At 36.4% G+C, this 21,049-nt stretch overlaps 1 protein-coding gene across 2 annotated transcripts in view; it reads right to left on the minus strand.

The window, feature by feature from the left end:
- Positions 1–11,494: 11,494 nt before the first annotated feature.
- Positions 11,495–21,049, minus strand: part of IBTK (inhibitor of Bruton tyrosine kinase) — a 94,776-nt gene continuing 85,221 nt past the window's right edge. For both annotated transcript variants that reach the window (XM_019967082.2, XM_019967081.2), the window contains exons 27-29: positions 14,049–14,120; positions 13,521–13,653; positions 11,495–12,774 (exon numbers count right to left, since the gene is read on the minus strand). In XM_019967082.2, the coding sequence (XP_019822641.2) occupies positions 12,643–12,774; positions 13,521–13,653; positions 14,049–14,120 (337 nt within the window). In that variant the 3' untranslated portion in view covers positions 11,495–12,642. The remainder of the gene's footprint in view (positions 12,775–13,520; positions 13,654–14,048; positions 14,121–21,049) is intronic.

The raw sequence follows: 21,049 nt of genomic DNA on the forward strand, positions 1-21,049 counted from the left end.
ATACAGTTACAACATAGAGTGAAGACAGATGTCTTGTACGTTTTCTGAAACTGGGGCTTATTTTATGGAGGAAACTTGGCTTAATATTTCGAACTTTCATGCTAACCAAGTTTAGGGCACTTGCTTTACGTAGTTTCAAATTTTAAGATTAAATACAGGGTAGATCAGTATTTATACTGAGCAAAAATTAAGCCTGGTTCTCTTTTCTATAAAGCCACCTATCTACTTACTACATTTTTGAGTTTATAGTTAACTTTACAATCTTTAAATTTTATCACTAACATACACTTGCAGAGCTTAGAAGTCAAACCCTGCTGAAAAGATGTGTGCCAAGCGGCTCCCGACCCCAGCTCAGAGGTATCACTTTCAGCTCTCCTGTTCCTTTTTTAATTCCACTTATTTTAAAAAACCACTTTACTGAGGTATGATTGATACATAAAAAGCTGTACATATTTATACAACTTGAAGAGTTTGGAAATGAGAAGACACCGTGAAAGCACCACCACCATCGAGGTCACTGACAAATCCCCCGTCATGCCCCAGTTTCCTCCCACCCCCTAAATAGTATTTTGCATGTGTCTTTGAGAATACATGATCTGCATGTTTTCAGTATATAATCATACTGTTAGCTATAGGCACTGTGCTAAAATAGTAGATCTCCAGTACTTATTTTTGCAAGGTAAGTTAGTTCTGGCCCTTTCCAGTCCACTGGGGAAAGAACACACACACACACAATCACTCCAGGGAAAGTGAGGCTGTGCTTTGTGGGTTGCAACATGGCAGCAGTTAGTGGAACTGGTGATGAGCCAGCGAGATGCTGTTTTGCGGTCAGCCTGATATTGAGATGGCTTGGGCCATGAGCACGCAGCATACTGATGTTTATTACAAGTCAGTTCTATTGGCTGACCCACAATTACTGAAACTTACCAAACTGGATGACCAAGCCTACTCTTCGGGGGAAACTTTTTAAAAACTCAGGATAGATACATTGGACCCAGAAGAACTCAAATCAGAACCAACTAAAAAAGGAGAAAATGCTTAAAAGAACAGGGGCTTTATGGAGTTATAATCAACTAATAAAAGTGGAGGCCATTCTACTACAAATCTGATGGGCCCACACTCATTCTGTCTTCCTACACTGCGGGGCAGTCTTAGAGATATCTCCTGATTTGATCAAAAATGAACTGTGTGTTTGCTTCTTGCTTTTCTTAGCATTTAGAGGTGATTTTCAAGAGACAGGGGAAGATGTCTTTCCTCTATCCTAAAACTAGAAATTCTAGTACACACTAAATTTTGCCTACAAAGTTGCTGTAAGTAAAAGTTTACATCACCTTTTCTTTTTTTCCATCATCTCACATAGAGATGAAAGGATTATAGATTCTTTTAATATTTTTAGCTGAATCTTTAAAAACTAGTTTTATTTTTGGCTGTGCTGGGTCTTTGTTGCTGCGAGGGCACTTTCTCTAGTTGTGGTGAGCAGGGGCTACTCTCCAGTTGCAGAGCGTGGGCTACTCATTGCAATAGCTTCTCTTGTTGTGGTGCACCAGCTTAGCTGCCTCACAGCATGTGGAATCCTCCCAGACCAGGGACTGAACCCAGTGTAGGCGGATTCTTAGCCACTGGACCACCAGGGAAGTTCCTGGCTGAATCTTTTAAAAGGGACAATATATTTGCCATCTATTTCAAATACCATCTATTTTAAAAGGACTATGTTTACAGGATTTTATATTTTAGGAGCTTCAAATACAAAAATACTACATTAAGCTCCATAGCTAAAGAAAAATTTTAAGCATTTGGAAAATCATTTGCATTATTAACAACCATTTAAAATGTATCCACTTCTTCATTATCTATACAAATTAACTTCAAATTTAAAGATAATTATACTAGGTATGGAATCTAAGGACTTCCCAGGAGGCACAGTGGTAAAGAATCTGCCTGCCAAAGCAGGCACTCTAGGGACATGGGTTCGATCCCTGGGTTGGGAAGATCCCCTAGAGTAGGAAATGGATGGCAACCCACTCCAGTGTTCTTGCCTGGAAAATTCCATAGACAGAAGAGCCTGGAAGGCTGCAGTCCATGGGATCACTGGGCACATGCACACCACACACACACAGAATCTAAAAATGGACATTATGGACATTTGTTGTTCAGTCCTTATGTCATATTCGACTCTTTGTGACCCCATGGACTGCAACACACCAGGCTTCTCTGTCCTTCACTATCTCCCAGAGGTTGCTCAGACTCATGTCCATTGAGTTGGTGATGGCATCCAGCCATCTCATCCTCTATCATCCCCTTCTCCTCCTGCCTTCAATCTTTCCCAGCATCAGGGTCTTTTCCAATGAGTCAGCTCTTCGCATCAGGTGACCCAATGTACTGGAGCTTCAGCTTCATCAACAGTCCTTCTAATGAATATTCAGGGTTGATTTCCTTTAGGACTGACTGGTTTAATCTTGCTGTCCAAGGGACTCTCAAGAGTCTTTTCCAGCACTACAATTTGAAAGCAACAATTCTTCTGCACTCAGCCTTCTTTATGGTCCAACTCTCACCTCCCTACATGACTAATGGAAAAACCGTAGCTTTGACCAGGTGGACCTTTGTTGGCAAAGTAATGTCTCTGCTTTTTAATATGCTGTCTAGATTTGTCACAGCTTTCCTTCCAAGGAGCAAGCATCTTTTAATTTCATGGCCATCCACTATTCACGGTGATTTTGGAGCCCAAGGAAATGAAATCTGTCACTCTTCCTACTTCTTCCCCCTTTTTTTGCCATAGTTTTTTGAATGTTGAGTTTAAGCAAGCTTTTCATTCTCCTTTCACTCTCATCAAGAGGCTCTTTAGTTCCTCTTTACTTTCTGCCATTAGTTACCACTCTAATATCTGAGGTTGTTGATATTTCTCCCAGCAATCTTGATTCCAGCTTGTGATTCATCCAGCCTGGCATTTCACATGATACATTCTGCATAAAAGTTAAATAACCAGGGTGACAGTATACAGCCTTATTGTACTCCTTTCCCAGTTTTGAACCAGTCCATTGTTCCATGTCTGTTGCTTCTTAACCTGCATACAGGTTTCTGTGGTAAGGTGGTCTGGTATTCCCATCTCTTTAAGAATTTTCTACAGTTTCTTGTGATCCACACAGTCAAAGGCTTTAGCATAGTCAGTGAAGCAGATGTTTGTTCTGGAATTCCCTTGCTTTTTCTATTATCTAATCAATGTTGACAATTTGATCTCTTGTTCCTCTGCCTTTTCTAAACCCAGTTTATATATGCATCTGGAAATTCTGGGTTCGTGTATTGCTGAAGCCTAACTTGAAGGATTTTGAGTATTACCTTGCTAGGATATGAAATGAGCACAATTGTACGGTGGTTTGAACATTCTTTGGCATTATCCTTCCTTGGAATTGGAATGAAAAGTGACCTTTTCCAATCCTTTGGCCCCTGTTTTCCAAATCTGCTAACATATTAAGTGCAGCACTTCAACAGCATCATCTTTTAGGATTTGAAATAGCTCAGCTGGAATTTCATCACCTCCACTAGCTTTGTTTGTTGCAATGCTTCCTAAGGCCCAGTTGACGTCACACTCCAGGATGTCTGCCTCTAGGAGAGTGGCCACACCATCATGGTTACCCAGGTCACTGAGACCTTTTTTTGTACAGTTCTGTATATTCTTGCCACCTCTTCTTAATCTCTTCTGCTTGTTAGATCCTTACCATTTTTGTCCTTTATTGTGCCCATCTTTGCATGAATTGTTTCCTTGATATCTCAAATTTTCTTGAAGAGATCTCCAGTCTTTCCATTCTATTGTTTCCCTCTATATCTTTATTTCTATATGCACATAAACATATATAAAACATGGGTGAAGAGAGACTGTAAAACAGAGTATCTGATTACTTAAGAAGTCATGGTCTATCTTGAATATTTGAAATTGAGTTCAGCCCTATAATTTTTTCCAGTCTTAGCCTGAGCCATTTATATTTTATTTTCTTTTTTTTTAATTTAATTTTTTAACTTTACAATATTGTATTGGTTTTGCCATATATCAACATGAATCCACCACAGGTATACACGTGATCCCCATCCTGAACCCTCCTCCCTCTTCCCTCCCCGTACCATCCCTCTGGGTCGTCCCAGTGCACCAACCCCAAGCTGGTATTTTTTATTTTCAAGCAAAAAATAATGGCACTAGGAAATTTTTTATTGAGATATAACTGACATAAACATTAGTTTCAGGTGTACAACCAAATGACTCAGCATTCGCATATACTGTGAAATGATTACCACGGATGAACTTAATTAACATCTGTCACCATACCTAGTCACAAAAATTTTGTACAGTGCTGTACATGACACCCCATGACTTATTTTTTTTATAACTGGAAATTAGTACCTTTTGGATCCCTTCACCCCTTTTGCCCAACCCTCACCTCCTACCTCTGGCAATCACCAATCTGTTCTCTGAGCTCAGGTTTTTTTTAGGTTTTTCTAAATTACATATAACAGTATATGCCTTCCCCATCTGACTTATTTCACTTAACATAATGCCCTCATGGTTTATCCATATTGTTGCAAATGGCAAGATTTCCTTCTTTTTATGACTGAATAGTCCACTCTGTGTGTGTGTGTGTGTGTGTGTATGTGTGTGTATCACAGTTTCTTTATCCGTCGGTGGACACTTAGTTTATTTCCTTACTTTCACTACTGTAAATAATGCTGCGTATTTTCATTTTCTTCAGGTAAATACCCAGAAGCAGAATTACTGGATCATATGGTAACTTTTAAAGTGTTTTGAGGAACTTCCATCCTATTTTGCATAGTGGCTGCACCAGTTTCACTCATGCCAACAGCTCACAAGGGCTCCATCTCCACACTCTTGCCAAAATGTTTATTTGATAATAGCCATTCTAACAGGTATAGGGTGATGTCTCATTATGATCTTGATTTGCATTTCACTGATGATTAATAGTGTTGAGACCTGTTCATGGCCATCTGTTAAGTATTTTTTGAAAAAGTGTCTGTTCAGGTGCTCTGCCTATTTTTTAATCAGTTTGTGTCTTTGTGTTGCTACTGAGTTGTATGTTATTATACATTTGTTCTTTATACGTTTTGGCTATTATTCCCTTATCAGATATATAAGTTGAAAATATCTTCTCTAATTTAGTAGGTTGCCTTTTGATTTTGTTGGTTTATTTTTCTGTGCAGAAGCTTTTTAGTTTGATGTAGTCCCACTTCTTTGTTTTTGCTTCCACGACCCTTGCTCCTGGTGACAAATCTAAGACTACCTACCACCTTCCCCCCTTCCAATTTTATAGTTTCACATATTTCATTTAAATCTAATCTGTTGTCATTTTTTATATAAGACAGTAGTCATTTCATTCTCATGCATATGCTGTCCAGTTTCCCCAACACGTCTTATTGTATGATCTTGGTTCCTTTGTCATAAATTAATTGGCCATATATGTGTAGGTTTCTATTCTGTTCCGTTGACCTGTGTATCTACTTTTGATGACTATAGCTTTAAAATCAGAAGTGTGGTGCCACCAGCTCAATATGGCTTTAGCTATTTGAGTTCTTTGTGGTTCCATTGAAATTTTAGGTTTGTTCTATTTTTGTGAAAAATGCCATGGAAATTTTGATAGGGATTGCGTTGAATCTGTAGATACTTTGAGTAATGTGAATATTTTAACAATAATTCTTCCAATTCATGTGCACAAAATATTTTTTCACTTGTATCTTCTTCAATTTCTTTCATCAGTATTTTAGTTTTAACAGGTGTTTCACCTCCTTGGTTATATTTATCCTGAAGTATTTTATTCCTCTTGGTGCAATTATAAATGGGATTTCCTTAATTTCTCTGACAGTTCTTTATTAATGTGTAGAAGCACAACAGACTTTTATATGTTGATTTCTTACACTACAAGTATACTAAATTCATTTATTCTAATAGCTTTTCGGTGGAGTCTTTAGTGTTTTCTGTAAATAATATCATGTTACCTGCAAATAGTGAAATTTTACTTTTTCCTTTCCAATTTCAGTGCCTTTTATTTATTTAGCCTAATTGCTCTGGGGCTTCCAAAACTCTGTTAAATAAAAGTAGTGAAAATTGGCATCTTTGTTTTGCTTCTGATCTTAGACGAAAAGCTTTTAGCCTTTCAGTGTTGAGTATGACACTGGCTGTGAGTTTGTCGTGTAGTACTTTTCCTCTAAACCCACTTTGTTGAGTCATCACAAATGAATGTTGGATTGTCAAATGTTTTCTGCATCTACTGAGATGATGATTTTTATTCTTCACTTTGTGGTAGATCACATTGATTAGATATTGAATCATCCTTGCATCCCTGAAATAAATTCCACCTCATCATAGTGAATGATCCTCTTCATGTATTTCTGAATTCGGTTTCATAATGTTTTGTCGAGGATTTTTGTCTTTATGTTCATCAGGGATATTGGCCTGTAGCTTCCTTTTATTGTGGCATCTTTGCTTGGTTTTAGTGTTAAAGTAACATGGCACGCATAAGATTCACCTGGAGGCCTTGCTGAAGCACTGATGTGGGGATTCACTCTACACATTTTGGATTCCATAGAATTCGAGTGGAGCCCGATACTTTGCATTTCTCTTAAATTCCCAGTGATGCTGATGTTGCTGATGTGAAGACAATCTGAGAACCACTGATTAGAGATTATCCAGTTTCTTCCCTGCAGTTTAGGAGAAACAGATAGCACTTCTCTCCTTTCCCACAAGCTTTACTTTGTATTGCTGCTTCCATCTTCATCCCCATTCTGTAATTATTTCCTCTTTTCCCAGCACCTTCTATAAGCACTGACTTCCCACCTCCTGTTGTCTGGATGCAGAGACTTCCATTTTTTAAAACACAAAACAAGTGCCCCATCTAACCATTATTTCTGTGTCTCACGCATCTATCTATTCACTGCCAAGTTTCTAAATGACATGCTGGAATCAAAACCTCTACATTCTGTTACTTTTCTCCATTACTTAAATCATATCTGAATTAGTTAAGAGTCCTAGCAAGAAACAGCACTCTCAACTTGGGAAACTATTGAAGGACTCTTTATAAAAGTGTGGTCGCAATGGATACTAGCAGTAACCTGGGCTGGAAACAATGGGAGATCTTCTGCCAGTCCTAGAACGGAATGGGTGAAGGGAAACCAAATCTGGAGGGAAAGTGCTGTGTGGAGAGTGAGCTACCTGAGGAGCTGTAAGCTGCGTGAGAGACATACAGCCCACAGCAATACCATGGAGGTAAAGGGCAGGGGGAAAAAAAAACTTTTCTTCCTGTCAATATACCAGTATTTGCCTAGTGTTCCAAACTGGCTAATATAACCAGAAACCAGAGGTTCCCTAATCCTGGCTGGTAAAATCCTAGAGTTCAACCCTATTAAGACACAGTAGTGAGGAAAAGAACAGAGAATGGGTCTGAGGTACAAATAGAATATACATCTAGAATCATCCATCCCTTTTGTTCTTCAGCATATATCCTTGTCCTTTATTTAGGCAACAAATTTATGTTCTCAATGTAAGAATCATACAGAGTCCTGAAGCTATCATTTCATAAGAGGCTGATACCAATTTAGTCATACTCTTCTCATGAATACAATGGAACTTTCTCCAGGATAGATTATACATATGTTAGATGGTAAGACAGGTTTCAATAAATTTAAAAGACTGAAACAATACAAGATCCAAATTTAACAAATTAGAAATCAACAATAAAAGGATATTGGGGGGAAATTCCCAAATATTTTGAAATTAAACAATATACTTTAAATAATCCTTGTTTCAAAAATGAAATCAAGAAGAAATCAGAAAATATTTTGAACTGAATGAAAATTAAAACATATAAAAAATTATGGAATGCAGCTACAGCAGTGCTTACTGGCAAATTTATAGCTTTAAATGCCTATGTTTTAGAAAGAAGAAAGACCTTAAATCAATAATCTAAGCTTAAACATCTAGAAAAAGAACAGCAAATTAAACCTAAAGCAAGCAGAAAAAGAGAAATAATAAAGATCAGGGTTGAGACCAAGGATGATGCAGGCACAACAGGGAAAGATCTAAAGGAACCACAAAGTTGGTTCTTTGAACAAAACAATAAAATTAATATGATCAAGGAAAAAAAGAAAAAGACTACCAAAATCAAGAATGAAAGTGGGGACCTCACCACCAACTTTACATAAATTAAAAGGATTAGAAGTAAATGCTATCAACAACTCTATAACAACAAACTAGACGATTTAGATGAATTAGAAAAATTCCTAAACATACACATTATTGAAACTGACTCAAGATATAGAAAATCTCAATAGGTGTATAACATGTAAAGAGAAACTGAATTAGTAACTTAAAACCTTTCCACAAAATCCATATCCAAATTCCAGGACACCAGGAAAAAAGGACTACTGAAAACAATCTATGAGGCCATCATTAAACTAAAGGTAGAAAAAAGAGGAAAAGAAAACCACAGACCAGTATCATGAATTACAGAAACAAAAATCCTCCATGAAATACTTGCAAATCAAATCCAGCACCTCTTTTCCAAGGGGCTGTTAATGGTCCATTTCTTGACCTCCTGGTAAATCACTGAACTAAGTATTTTTCTCTTGTGCACTTATGTCTGTGTAATGGTTCAAGTTTAATGATTTAAATACACACAAGAAAGAAAAGAGTGCCTAGTTCTATGCGTTCAAACTATAAGTAACAGTAAAAGATAAGGACTAACAGAAAAACAAAAATAATGGCAGAATATGACAAATTAAAGTGTTCAGAGGAAATGGGAACATAATTGATCCATGTATGCTACTCTATTTTACTTTTTGAGGTGGTATGAGAAGGAAAAAACAAAAACTTTATAAGAAAAATAGAACTGGGGTTGCATTTACCATGGATGGGTAGAATGTCAATAGGTGAAGAGAAAGAAAAATTTAGGTAGAAATATGCATGGAAAAACTTTAAGCCTATCTGGGAGAAACACGAGGCCAGGTTTGGCTCCACCACTATATATACATATAGATTAAAAAAAAAAATCACTGGAAGCCCAAGGCGAGCAAAGTATAGAGGGAGTAACTTAAGTTTTCAGAGCAGGAAAATATGCTTTGGGGAGGGATATTATTTTGAAAGTTAAAGAGTTGAATGTCTTGAGCCAGGAGAAAGAGAATAGGGTGGCAGTTAAGGGACTCTGGCAGTTAACTGGACCACTTTCTCAACCTTTCAGGAGTTGGCGAGGTCAAAACTATTCATGTTATTTGCCTTTTTCAATCTCAATCTTTCAAGTTTCCAGACACTATATGACTTTTGTTTTCATACCAGATTAAATGTGGAAATAGATAAGAGAGTCTAGGGGTCCTCTATTAAACCAGGTGGTAAAGACCTAAACCTGAAATACTGAGTTACATATTTTTATATATGAAAATATAAAACAAGTTCACTCGTGTAATTTTGTTTTTGTAAAACAGTTACATTTTCATTAGAAATGTTATTTATGTTCGCATGTGTTGGTTTATGATTTTTTAATGAATTAAAATTTTACAGTCTGCTGTAACTTGCAATACATTATACATGATAGATATGTAATCAATGTAAGTGAAAGTTGTTTGGGGTCCTCAAAAGTTTTAATCATTATAAAGGGATCCTAACACCAAAAAGTTTCAGAACTTTCAGGGAGATTTAAGGACATACAACAGAGCAGTACTGGTAAGAATGAAGTGAAAAATATTAGATAAAAGATTTGCAGAGACAGAACTGATAGGAGTTGGACAGTAAATGTAGGGGCAAAATGGTGAAAGAGACAAAGAATTCAGAAGTTTATGACTTAGGAGGATGACAGATTAAGAGAAGGAAATAAAAAAGATCAGAAAGTTTGGGAAAGGTGAAACAAATTCAGCTTTGCCAAGTAACAACATGTAAGAAAATGAACTAAGTATAGGGTCTAAGATATAGTTTGATGGTCATTTTCAAGCAAAAGATACACATAAACATTACCATGAATATCTTGGATCACTTGTCCCCAGTTCCTTGGTGGAAGGTTGTGGTAGCTTCTGAAAATAGCTCTTAAACTGATAATTCTGGAAGCTTCCAGATTATTTTTACTAAGTGTCTTTTAATATTTTCTTAGTCTTGGCTAAATTACTATAGACAATTAGAAAGAGGCAGTCTGCTGTAGCTGTAAGCGGACCAGACTGAAAAGATAGAATTCTCATTACTCATTTTCTCTGGAGTTCACACTCTTTAATTTATACAATAAAAAGATATATAGGGTTGATCTATTAGGCTTCTTCAAATCTAAAATTATATGAATCGGCTATCAACCCCCTTCTCATGAACTAAAACATATACCCCAGCTTCCAGAAGAGTTATAGAACAAACCCAGATATTAGCTATTAAGTAGCAATACCTTTCTCAATTGACTGTATCTACTGTTGCTCCTCTTTACAGTAAGTCCTAACTCCTAGTATTTTGTCCAAAAATATGACTTTATCTAACTCGTAGACTTCTTGATTTTGCAAATTTTAAGCATATGCTGCTTTGACACTTCTATCCCCAGCAATTCTCCATCCAGTCAACAACTTTCCAGGCTAAGGAGTTCTACAAGTGTTGTCATCAATCTTAAAAACCTCTTCATCCCACCCATCCCTTAACTTGCCCACTTCTGGAGTTTTAAGACTTTCTCCAATTAATAAGATTAAAGATGAATTAATTATTGTAGGCTGAATAATGTTAGGGGAAAAAACCCGTTACTTCCCTTGGCTTTTTGGTCACAATGTATCAGGTTGCTTTCATGCAATCATTTACGAATCAGTTTATAGCAGTGCTTACCTTTCATTTCAATAGCAAAAGAACTCTTTCCACTCCCGCCAAATGAAGTTTTATATACTACTCTACTATAGAAATGGAGAAGGAAATGGCAACCCACTCCAGTGTTCTTGCCTGGAGAATCCCAGGGATGGGAGAGCCTGGTGGGCTGCCATCTCTGGGGACGCACAGAGTCGCACACACGACTGAAGCGACTTAGCAGCAGCAGCAGCAACTATATAAAACAGGTCATAAAGTGCAATTACCCTCAGCGAGGTTGGTAAAGACCTAAAACTCCACAGACTTGGTCAGCCCCTGCCCCTCCTTCACATCCCATCCACTAAAGGCTCTTAGGGTGCTTCCCAGGCAGCATGGAGCACACCAGGAAAATCATCGCTTTATGCAATCTTTAAAGATGCCACAATGCATGGAAGAATCAGAGGTTCAAATGCAGTAAAATTACTTCAGAAAATCTCTTTACAGCAACATCAATAACACATTACAAAAGTTGTTTTTTCTCAATTTACTCAAACGTATATAATATAAAATTTTTCACAGATGCATTTCAGGAAAACTGCCCTTTCAATTAGTGGCTACAATACATGATATTAGGAAGAATCACTGGTAATTCCTCCTATAATAGATGTCAGTAGAGTACAAGATATCAAACACACATCAACAGTGAAATGGATCAAGATTATTTTTTATTGCACATTTGCTTACGAGTTTGCTGCTTTGGGCAGAGCTAAAAAGCTCAAGTGTTGTTAATTTCAGCCATATTTCATCAATCTAATTACAACAGTGATTTGCCTGTATGTTCCCCGAGGCTTATTATTTCCCAGAAACATTAACCTTTGCAATTTGTCTAGGCGCCGGAGCAGATTTAACATTTGTTGTTTTAAAATTTTAACCACTCAAAAACAACCCAAACAGCATACTGTAAAGAAAACAATGTTTCTGTCTGTTCATATAATCCAGGCTCAGAAAATTTGATTATGTAACAGTGCAAAGGTAACTATAAACCAAACTTTTTCCACACTATTCAATTCTTGTATGTATAATTAAGCATTTATTTTAGAAAATTTTAACACCTTTAGGAACTGATTCTTTCACAATTAGGCTTTTTATAAGGTCTCCTCTCCCTATCAAAAACAATCCCCACAATGACTCCTAATTTTATCTTAGACTAAGCTGCTCAGAATAGTTTTATTTCCTTTCTACAGTACTCCACAGATTAATGTAAAATGGAGAATGTTCTGTTCAAACTGAAATAATATGGCATTCAAAAAGCTCAAGCTTTAAAAATCAGGCTAACACCCAAAGCCTGATGAAAAAAGACACAAGAATGGAGACATAAAACTACTATAGCAAACACAAAATTTTGACCATTAACAGATCAGAAGTAATGGCTGATGCTCCTACTTGAAGCTCATCAATGTCACACTAAAAAAAAAAAAAAGGTATTTGGCAAAACTCTTCTAAATTATTCATCCCAAATGAATTTTTCATTATTTTTAATCCATCACTCTTACATTTTACACTTCAATCACTCATGTTTTCCTTTTAAGACTATTCAGAAGAAATAGTTCTACTTAAACTTAAGCTAATAAGTTTTTCCTCACACATTTTTACATAAAAGTTACTAAAATCACAATTCTGAAGAATTTCTTTTTTAATCATACAAACATTATATACTTAAAATTCAGTAAAGAAATTATATCCTTTCATATCCTATCCAGAATGATCGGTTACCAAATTTGTATGAACTCTTTTTCCACAGCATTTACTTGTAACAATCACGATTTATGAAACTTGTATCTCAACTCCACGGTGAACTAGCAGCCATGCTTATTCCACATAGGTACTGCCAGTGGTCCCTGTGGTGTCCTTTCAACAATGACAAACTCATCAGGGTTTCCAAATGCTTCATAGAAAACCAACAAATCCTGTATTGCACGCTCCTCAATCTGAAAGGAGGAAGGGAAGAAAACTTGCTTTACTCTTTGAATTACCACTTTCTATGCCTGCAATACAGCACAATAGGTATCCTGCAAGGAGAAGGGCTGACGCCTGAGCTAGAATAATCAGATACCCATCTTTCCTTGACTTTAATCTTGAGCAGAAGGAAAAAGAAACTGAAGATAGCTGATGGAATCCATTCACTGCAGTCTCTCACCCCGTGAGATACTTCCTGTTATTGTACGGGTTGTCTAGCTCTTTGAGCTCTTCAGGACAACCACGAGTCTTTGTTTCCTAAGCCTGGCTCTCTGGTTTTCAGCTAAGTCTATGGAATCTTAGTGTCTCTCGAATAAGTTCTGTTCTCCTTAAGTTAGCCTGGCTGGGTGTCTGTGGCTTACAACCTATGAACTCTGACTGATACAGAAGCCAGGTGGAGAGCTAGGTAAGGCCACTTCTCTACCAGTCACTTTCAAAAACTAAAACAGTCCAAAGCATCACCAGTGCTAAAAATATTAGCTTTACATAATTTTATTCTAAATTTATTATCCTGAATACCTTCAATTAATATTTGCTGAATGCTTCAGTTTTGTTTTACATTGCATTTACATTTTAATGTGCTAAATACATGCACCTCTGCAAAGCAAACAATTTTCTTAAGACCTAAGAATGAAATACAGTAACTAGTTCTTACCCTGAATTAAACCCAAAAAGGTTATCTTACCCTGAATTAAACCCAAAAAGGTACGTTACTTACCTGAATCAAAGCCAAGGGTTTCTCTCGGCTTCTGATAAGAGCTGCTTCCTGCTGTAGCTCTTCTTCTACGATAGATGCAAAAGTGACTGGTGCTACCACGGAAGGAGCGGTCAGTGAAGAAGACAGCCAGGGACTGAAAGAACAGGAATAATTAGCTTTCAGTCAGCTTGCCAAATTTTTGCACATAAAATCTCCCCTGAAATACTCTTTACCAGCGTCGCATTGTCTCCTTGTGACCTATAACATAAGGGGACCTGGAAGCTTCTGCATTTAAACTTAACAGAATGACAAGGTGAGAAAGAGAAACAAGGAGAACTGATATTTTATTTGAATCAGTGCTGTAAGGTTTGGAGACACCAAAAAGTGGAATAGAGCAAAGCAATATAACTGAAAGATGACTCAAACTGTAGAGCAGAGAGTATTCACATGATACATTTCTATTTGATACTATTCTCAATTCTTAGTGTTCTCTCCCAGTGCCAAACCAAGTCTAGCTTTGAGGTCCCAAAGCTGATCAATTAACCTTACTTGGGACTGTCCGGAAGTGGTACATCTGAAATGTGGTTGCCTTCTCGTCCTGGGGAACCATGAGCAGAACATCTGCAAAACAAATGCCAAAACTGGAGATTAAAGCTTTTAGTAACATGAGTAAAACTGCTTATTAATAGAAATACAGGGGAGGAATTGCAAGGCTCTGACTCGAGACTAATTAATTTATGAAGTCAGATTTACCTTTGAAATTGTAAATAAAACAACAAAAATCTCTAGATAACTATAAAATTATGTGTATAAAATACCATGGGGGAAGATCTTACAAGATATGAGGTCTGTTCTTCAGAAACAGAGTCGCAGATGTAGAAAACAAACTTTATGGTTAGCAGGGGGGAAATGGGGTGGGTGAGGGACAAACTGGGAGATCAGGATTGATATCTACACTACTGTATATAAAAGAGATAACCAAGAAGGACTTACTGTGCAGCACAAGGAGCTTTACTCAATACTTTGTAATGACCTATATGGGAAAGGAATCTAAAAGAGTGGGTGTATGTACAACTGATTCACTTTGCTGTATACCTGAACTAACACAACACTAAATCAACTACACTCCCCAAAAAAGGTCTGTTTCTTTCTAATAACATTCATATAGCCAATTTATTATAAAAAACCAAACATTAGAAAATAGACAACTCTATGAAGAATGTTTTACATTAATAACATTTTATGAACAAAAGTGACAGATTAGCACGAAGTTTCAAAACATATAAAAACACGATAGTCAGTAGCCAAATTTTGTGTGACTATAATAGTATAAATACTGTGAGCAACAAAAATACAGAAAATGCTTTGATACCCCAGAGATTATAGAGACGACAGAAATTTGTTTTATTCAAGTACAGATGACATTCAATGTTAATTACTGCTTACTGCTGTTCAGCAAACTGACTCAGTTATACGTATCTATACATTCCATTCTTTAAAAACACTGTTTCCATTATGGTTTTTCAGAGGACACTGAATAGTTTTCTGTGCTATACAGCAGGCCCTTGTTTATCCATTTCATATGTGATAGCTTACATTTGCTAACCCCAACCTCCCACACCATCCTTCCCCCATCCCCTTTCTCCTTGGGAACCACAAGTTTGTTGTCTTCTGTCTGAGAGTCTGTTTCTATTTCATGGATAGGTTCGTTTCTGTAATAGTTTAGATTCCACTGTAAGTGATACCATGGTATTTCTCCTCTGTCTCATTTACTTTATGATAATCTCTAGGTCCATCCATGTTACCGCAAATGGTATTATTTCCTTCTTTTTTATGGTGAGTAGAATTCGGTTGCATCTCATCTTGTTTACCCTTTCCTCTGTAGATGGACATTTAGGTTGCTTCCATGTCTCGGCTATTGTGCAGAGTGCTGCTAGGAGCAGAGGGGTGGCATGTATTTTTTTGAATTACAGTTTTGTTCAGATATGTGCCCAGGAGTGGGATTGCTGTGGTAATTCTACTTTCAGTTTGCTGAGCAATCTCAATACAGTGGCCACACCAATTTATATTCCCACCAAAAGTGTAGGAGGATTTCCTTTATTCCACACCCTCTCCAGCATTTGTTATTTGTAGACTTTTTAATGAAGGCCATTCTGGCTGGTATGATGTGGCACCTCATTACAGTTTTTATTTGTATTTCTCTAATAATTAGCAGTATTGAGCATCCTTTTGTGTGCCTACTGGCCATCTGTATATCTTGCCCATTTTTATCTTGTTGAGTTTTATGAGTTTTTTATATATTTTGGAAATTAAGCCCTTGTCAGTTACATAGTTTGCAAATATTTTCTCCCATTTCATAGGTGATCTTTTCATTTTGTTTATGGTTTTCTTTGCTGTGCACAAGGTTTATTTTTGTTTTTATTTCTACTGCTTTGGGAGACTGACCTAAGAAAACATTGGTATGTTTATGTCAGAGAATGTCTTGCCTAAGTTCTCTTCTAGGAGTTTTATGGTATAATGTCTTATGTTCAAGTCTTTAAGTCATTTTGAGTTTATTTTTGTGTATTTTTGTATATGGTGAGAGGGTGTGTTCTAACTTCACTGATTCACATGTGGCTGATAGAACAGAAATTTAAAACACACTAAGAACTCACAAACTAGATGAGGAACCAAGATGTAAAATGACATAACAGAAAAGAATTTAAGAAAACAAACTTAAAGATCTACTGACTGTAAAGACTAAACAACCAAATAGATTTGGTCATCTGAGAAGGCCTCACAGAGAAGACAATAAAAAGGGTATAGAATGAGGGAGGTGAGAAGCATTCCTGTAAGGAGAAAAATGAACGAAGAAACGATGAGAGAGCCCTAGTTGTGGAATTTTATGCTTAGAAAGATACATAGAAATTACTTAGATTAATCGATTGCCCTCTTTCAACAATAATCAAATGTAGGTCTAGACGGGCTTTACAACAGAAAGTCAAATAGAGCAAGAATAAATGGGGCCTAAAATACTGACTTTCTGATTCATTTATGCACATTTATTGGGTATATATCAGACTACCGTACTGAAAATCAGGTTAAAACCTAGTTCTCTTCACTCTGGTAAAAGATTTTTTTAAAGGTATTTAAATAATGATAAAGAAATGTGAGAGTAGATAATTGATATTTACATCAATATGTACCAAGTACTATGAATTCACAGGAGAAATTACATAATATGGAAAAGGGTATATACACTACTGGCTTCACTGAGGAAATGACGTTAAAGCTGAGGAGAGTGGCACCGAGAAGGGGCTTGGTCATACAAATACCAGGAACACTTCAAGACTGTTGGCTTAAGTAAAGGTAGGTTGGTCTCTTCAATGAACTAAATGACTGGGTTAAGAGATTAAGAGGGAAATAAAGTTAAAATGAAACAGAAGGGTCCGAGTACAAATGCACTAAGAATTAAAATGTTTAAACCTGATGTGTGTGTGGGCAAACAAATTTACTGAGTCTATTTTCGTACACATTATCTCATTTAATCTTTCTAATACTCTGAAGAACGCACCTATTGTTCCTATTATATTGATTAGGAAACTATTAAAAATACTCAAAGAATATTCAATAATTTGACTGATTAGCAAGCTGGGTAAATGGTAAAGACAGAACTCAAATCCAGGCTTTTTTCACTCAAAATACAAAGTATTTTCCATACACTGTAGCACAGTCCATTACAAGGATCTTCTAATTCTTCAAGGATTGGTTCAAATATCACCTTTTCTCTCTGCAAACAGAACTGAATATAAGGACTAAAGTATCTTGTATAGGTCTTGTTAAAGCCAAGCAATCAGAACTTACTTAACATTATATAATTTATAAAGTACTATCATGAATTACCTGATATAATCCTTGTAACAAATCCATATGATAGGCATTACTGTTCTCATTTCAGAAAGGTTCACAGTGGACTGCTGTAAGAATTATACCCAACTCATATCTGTTTCGTACGATGTTAGAATTGTTTTCATTAATGATTTTCCAATGGATAACATCATTAATTATAAATTTACTCAAACATCTTTATCAAAATTTCATCTTAGAATGAAGTAAAACTGCTAAATAGAGCTATGACTAAACAAATACAAAATGAGTATAAGCTTTCCAATAATAAATAACAGCATTATTAAGCCTCAGGTATTTGCAGCATAGAAACAGACATCCCAACAGATAATCTTTAAAATTTAGCCTTCTGGAAATAAAAGCAACATAAAAGGGCTGGCTAAAACCTTTCAAAGATTTTTGTTCAAAGTGAAGAACATTAATCTTGCCAAATTTAGACTTCAAGAGAAAAACTTACTTTTTGCTCACATGGTTGACAATTATTAAAAATAATTTTGTATTATTGCAATTACAGAGATTTTATATAAAATTAGAGCTGATATAATTTTATCTCACATGTAGTTTTCCTTACTAATTAGAAATGCAAGATCATATTTTCTGCCTAGAAGCACGTAAGGGGGTATTTATAAGTGAAAGGAAAATGAAGGAAAACACATTAAAATGAAAAAGAACACGGAAGTAACAATAAACAAACACAAAGTGCATAAACCTCTCTTTTCACGTCAGTAAGTAACTTTGCCATTCTTTTATTAGCTCCCTAGCCTGGGGCTGGGGAATGATCACATTTTCTACAATTAAGACAAGAATGAAGACAAGAATGTATTTTTTGTGGAACGTCCTGAGATGAGCCCTGCATCCCTGCCACTGAGTCCCTAAAGTATTCCTGGCTTCTTGCTCTAATTCCCACTATTTCCTCTGTTTATACTGCCCTTTCTCCTCTCTTAAAAATCCCATAAATATATGGCCATTTGATCATTATGTTACGTTAATATAAATAATCATTTAAATATATAGCCATAAATATAATGATCAAAATATTTGAGATTGAATAGGAAAAGTGTTTATGAACTAACGCTCAAACTTTTCCTCTTCAATGAAGTTTTTCTGGACAGCTCTAGCCCATGGTCGTTTTCCCTTCTCTGAACCACTCATACAGCACATAGTCATATACTGCTGTGTGACTTCTTTAACACTGTTATATTACACTGTATTTTTGTTCTGTCAGTTAACTTCCATGTATGCGTATTTAGATTTACCAACCAGATTTCAAACATATTTCAGGCTGGGTCTGTGTATTATACTTTTATATATACACCCAGGGTCTGTGTATTATACTTTTATATATACACCCAGAGATGCCAGCAGAATATGTATATCAAGTGTCCCATAATCTGTTGAATTAATAAATATTCTACTTTATTATATTTTATCATTTCCTTAAATACCGCTCTCTTATAGTAACATATTTTCTATGATGAAATTAAAAATGAAATCAAAGCTGTTTTCTTTCTCAGTGACCAGAAGACAAAAAACTATTTAAAACATTAACTTCCACTTGCCAAACACCCAAGCTATGGATAGCAAGATACTATATCATACACTCCTGTAACTAAAATGTCTAAAGCACTATAACATCACAAACCACTTTTCACAATTAATAGCCTGGTGTTATAGCACACCCTAGCGATCAACTATGAAACCACACATCCTTAATATTTTAAAAGATAGAGAAAATTAGAAAATTTAAAAAATACATTCAATACTTAAAATGTAAAAATGTTACAAAACAATCTTAACATTCACACCTTGACATTTATACATCCAAGGCAAACAATACAGCTCATTACATTAAAAACAAATGCTACTTGAAATAAGAGCAATTTTGTTTCATTTATTCTTGCCCTCATTCACCAGATGCTCACTGAACACCTACTACACACTAGGAAACATTCTAATCAGTGATAAGCAAAGGTCAATCTTCCTTGCTCCCACTAAACATACAGCTGAACACAGACATTAAAAGACTAGTATTTGAAAACACTGGGCTTCCCTGGTGGCTCAGTGGTAAAGAATCCGCCTGCCAATACAGGAGACATAAGAGACAGTTTGATCCCTGGGTCAGGAAGATCCCCTAGAGAAGGAAATGGCAACCCACTCCAATATTCTTGCCTGGGAAATCCCATGGACACAGGAGCCTAGTGGGCTACAATCCATGGGGTCACAAAAGAGTCAGACACGAATTAGCGACTAAACAACGATTCAAAAACAGTAAACAAAGAATCACCCCAACAGTAAGTTTACAACAGTTCTCATGTTATCCACAGGAATACATTCCTAGTCCCCTAGAGTGGATGCCTGAAACTGCGGATGGTACTGAGCCTGTGCACACTATGTTTTTTCCCTATACATACATACCTATGGTAAAGTTTAATTTCTGAATTAGGCACAGTAAGAAACTTACAACCATAAGAGAACAATTATATAACAATATAGTGTAATAGAAGTTATGTGAATGTGGTCTATGGCTCTTTCAAAATATCTTACAGGAACATAATGCCTTTTACTTCTATGTTCTAAAGTATGATAGCAAAACTAGCATGAGTTTTTGCTTCTTTATAATTTCATGGGTAGAAGACTCATTTATAACATAATCTTAGCACCCTAAAGATACAATTATTTTTTCCCCCTCTCCTTATTAGGTTGAGAACTTTCCACTTTCCCACCCCCCCACTTGAAGCTTTCATTTAAATGGCTTCTCTTTGGCATATTTGAATTGTCAACATCACTACTCCTGTGCTTTGGGGCTGGTATTAAGTAAAATAAAGATTCCTTGGACATAAGCATCCTGAAACCCCAACAACTGATCTGATAACTGAGACGGCTACTGAATGGCTGGCAGGCAGGGTACACTGGACAAAGGGACGGTTCCTGTCCAGGTAAAATGGATCAGCGGAAACGGTCAGGATGGGGAGAGATGTCGTCACACTACTCAGAACAGTGCAGAATTTAAAACTGAAAACATTGTTTACTTCTGAAATTTTCCATTTAATATTTTCACACTATAGCTCACAGCAGGTAACCAAAACCATGTAAAGAAAACCACAGACAAGGGGGTACTACTCAAACTGTGGTAAATGTGATAAGTGACAAGAGCCATGAAGGCATATAACAGGAAACTGACCCAGTAAAAGAAGTCAGGCTTCTTCAAAGAATTTGACTGAACAGAGACTGCAAGAAGCAAGTCAACAAGTCAAAAGGCAGTTAAGTGGGAAGAAGTAACTGGCATTTGAGAAACTACAAGGTCAAGGCTAAAATACACAGATCATGTTAAAAGCTAAAGAGGTTGACAGGAGCTAGACTGTATCAAGCCTTGAAGGCCATATAAGAATTCTAGCTTTTATCCTGCAAGGTAAGATTTGCATTTAAAAATACACAAACACTAGCCAAATATGCTATAGAGAAGGATAAAAGGCTATGGCAAGACTTGTTAGCAGGCTTACTCAGACAGCCCAGGTAAAAGATTAAAGTAGTCTAAATAAGGGTAGTGGCAGTGGAGATAGTTTAATACACAAATGGATATAATACTAAAGAGATATAACTGGCATGTCCTGACAGACTGGATATAGCTGAGGACGATGGTCATGTAAAACTTGTGAATGACATTT

The sequence above is a fragment of the Bos indicus genome, chromosome 9 (genome assembly GCF_029378745.1).
Source record: "Bos indicus isolate NIAB-ARS_2022 breed Sahiwal x Tharparkar chromosome 9, NIAB-ARS_B.indTharparkar_mat_pri_1.0, whole genome shotgun sequence".
NCBI lineage: Eukaryota > Metazoa > Chordata > Mammalia > Artiodactyla > Bovidae > Bos > Bos indicus.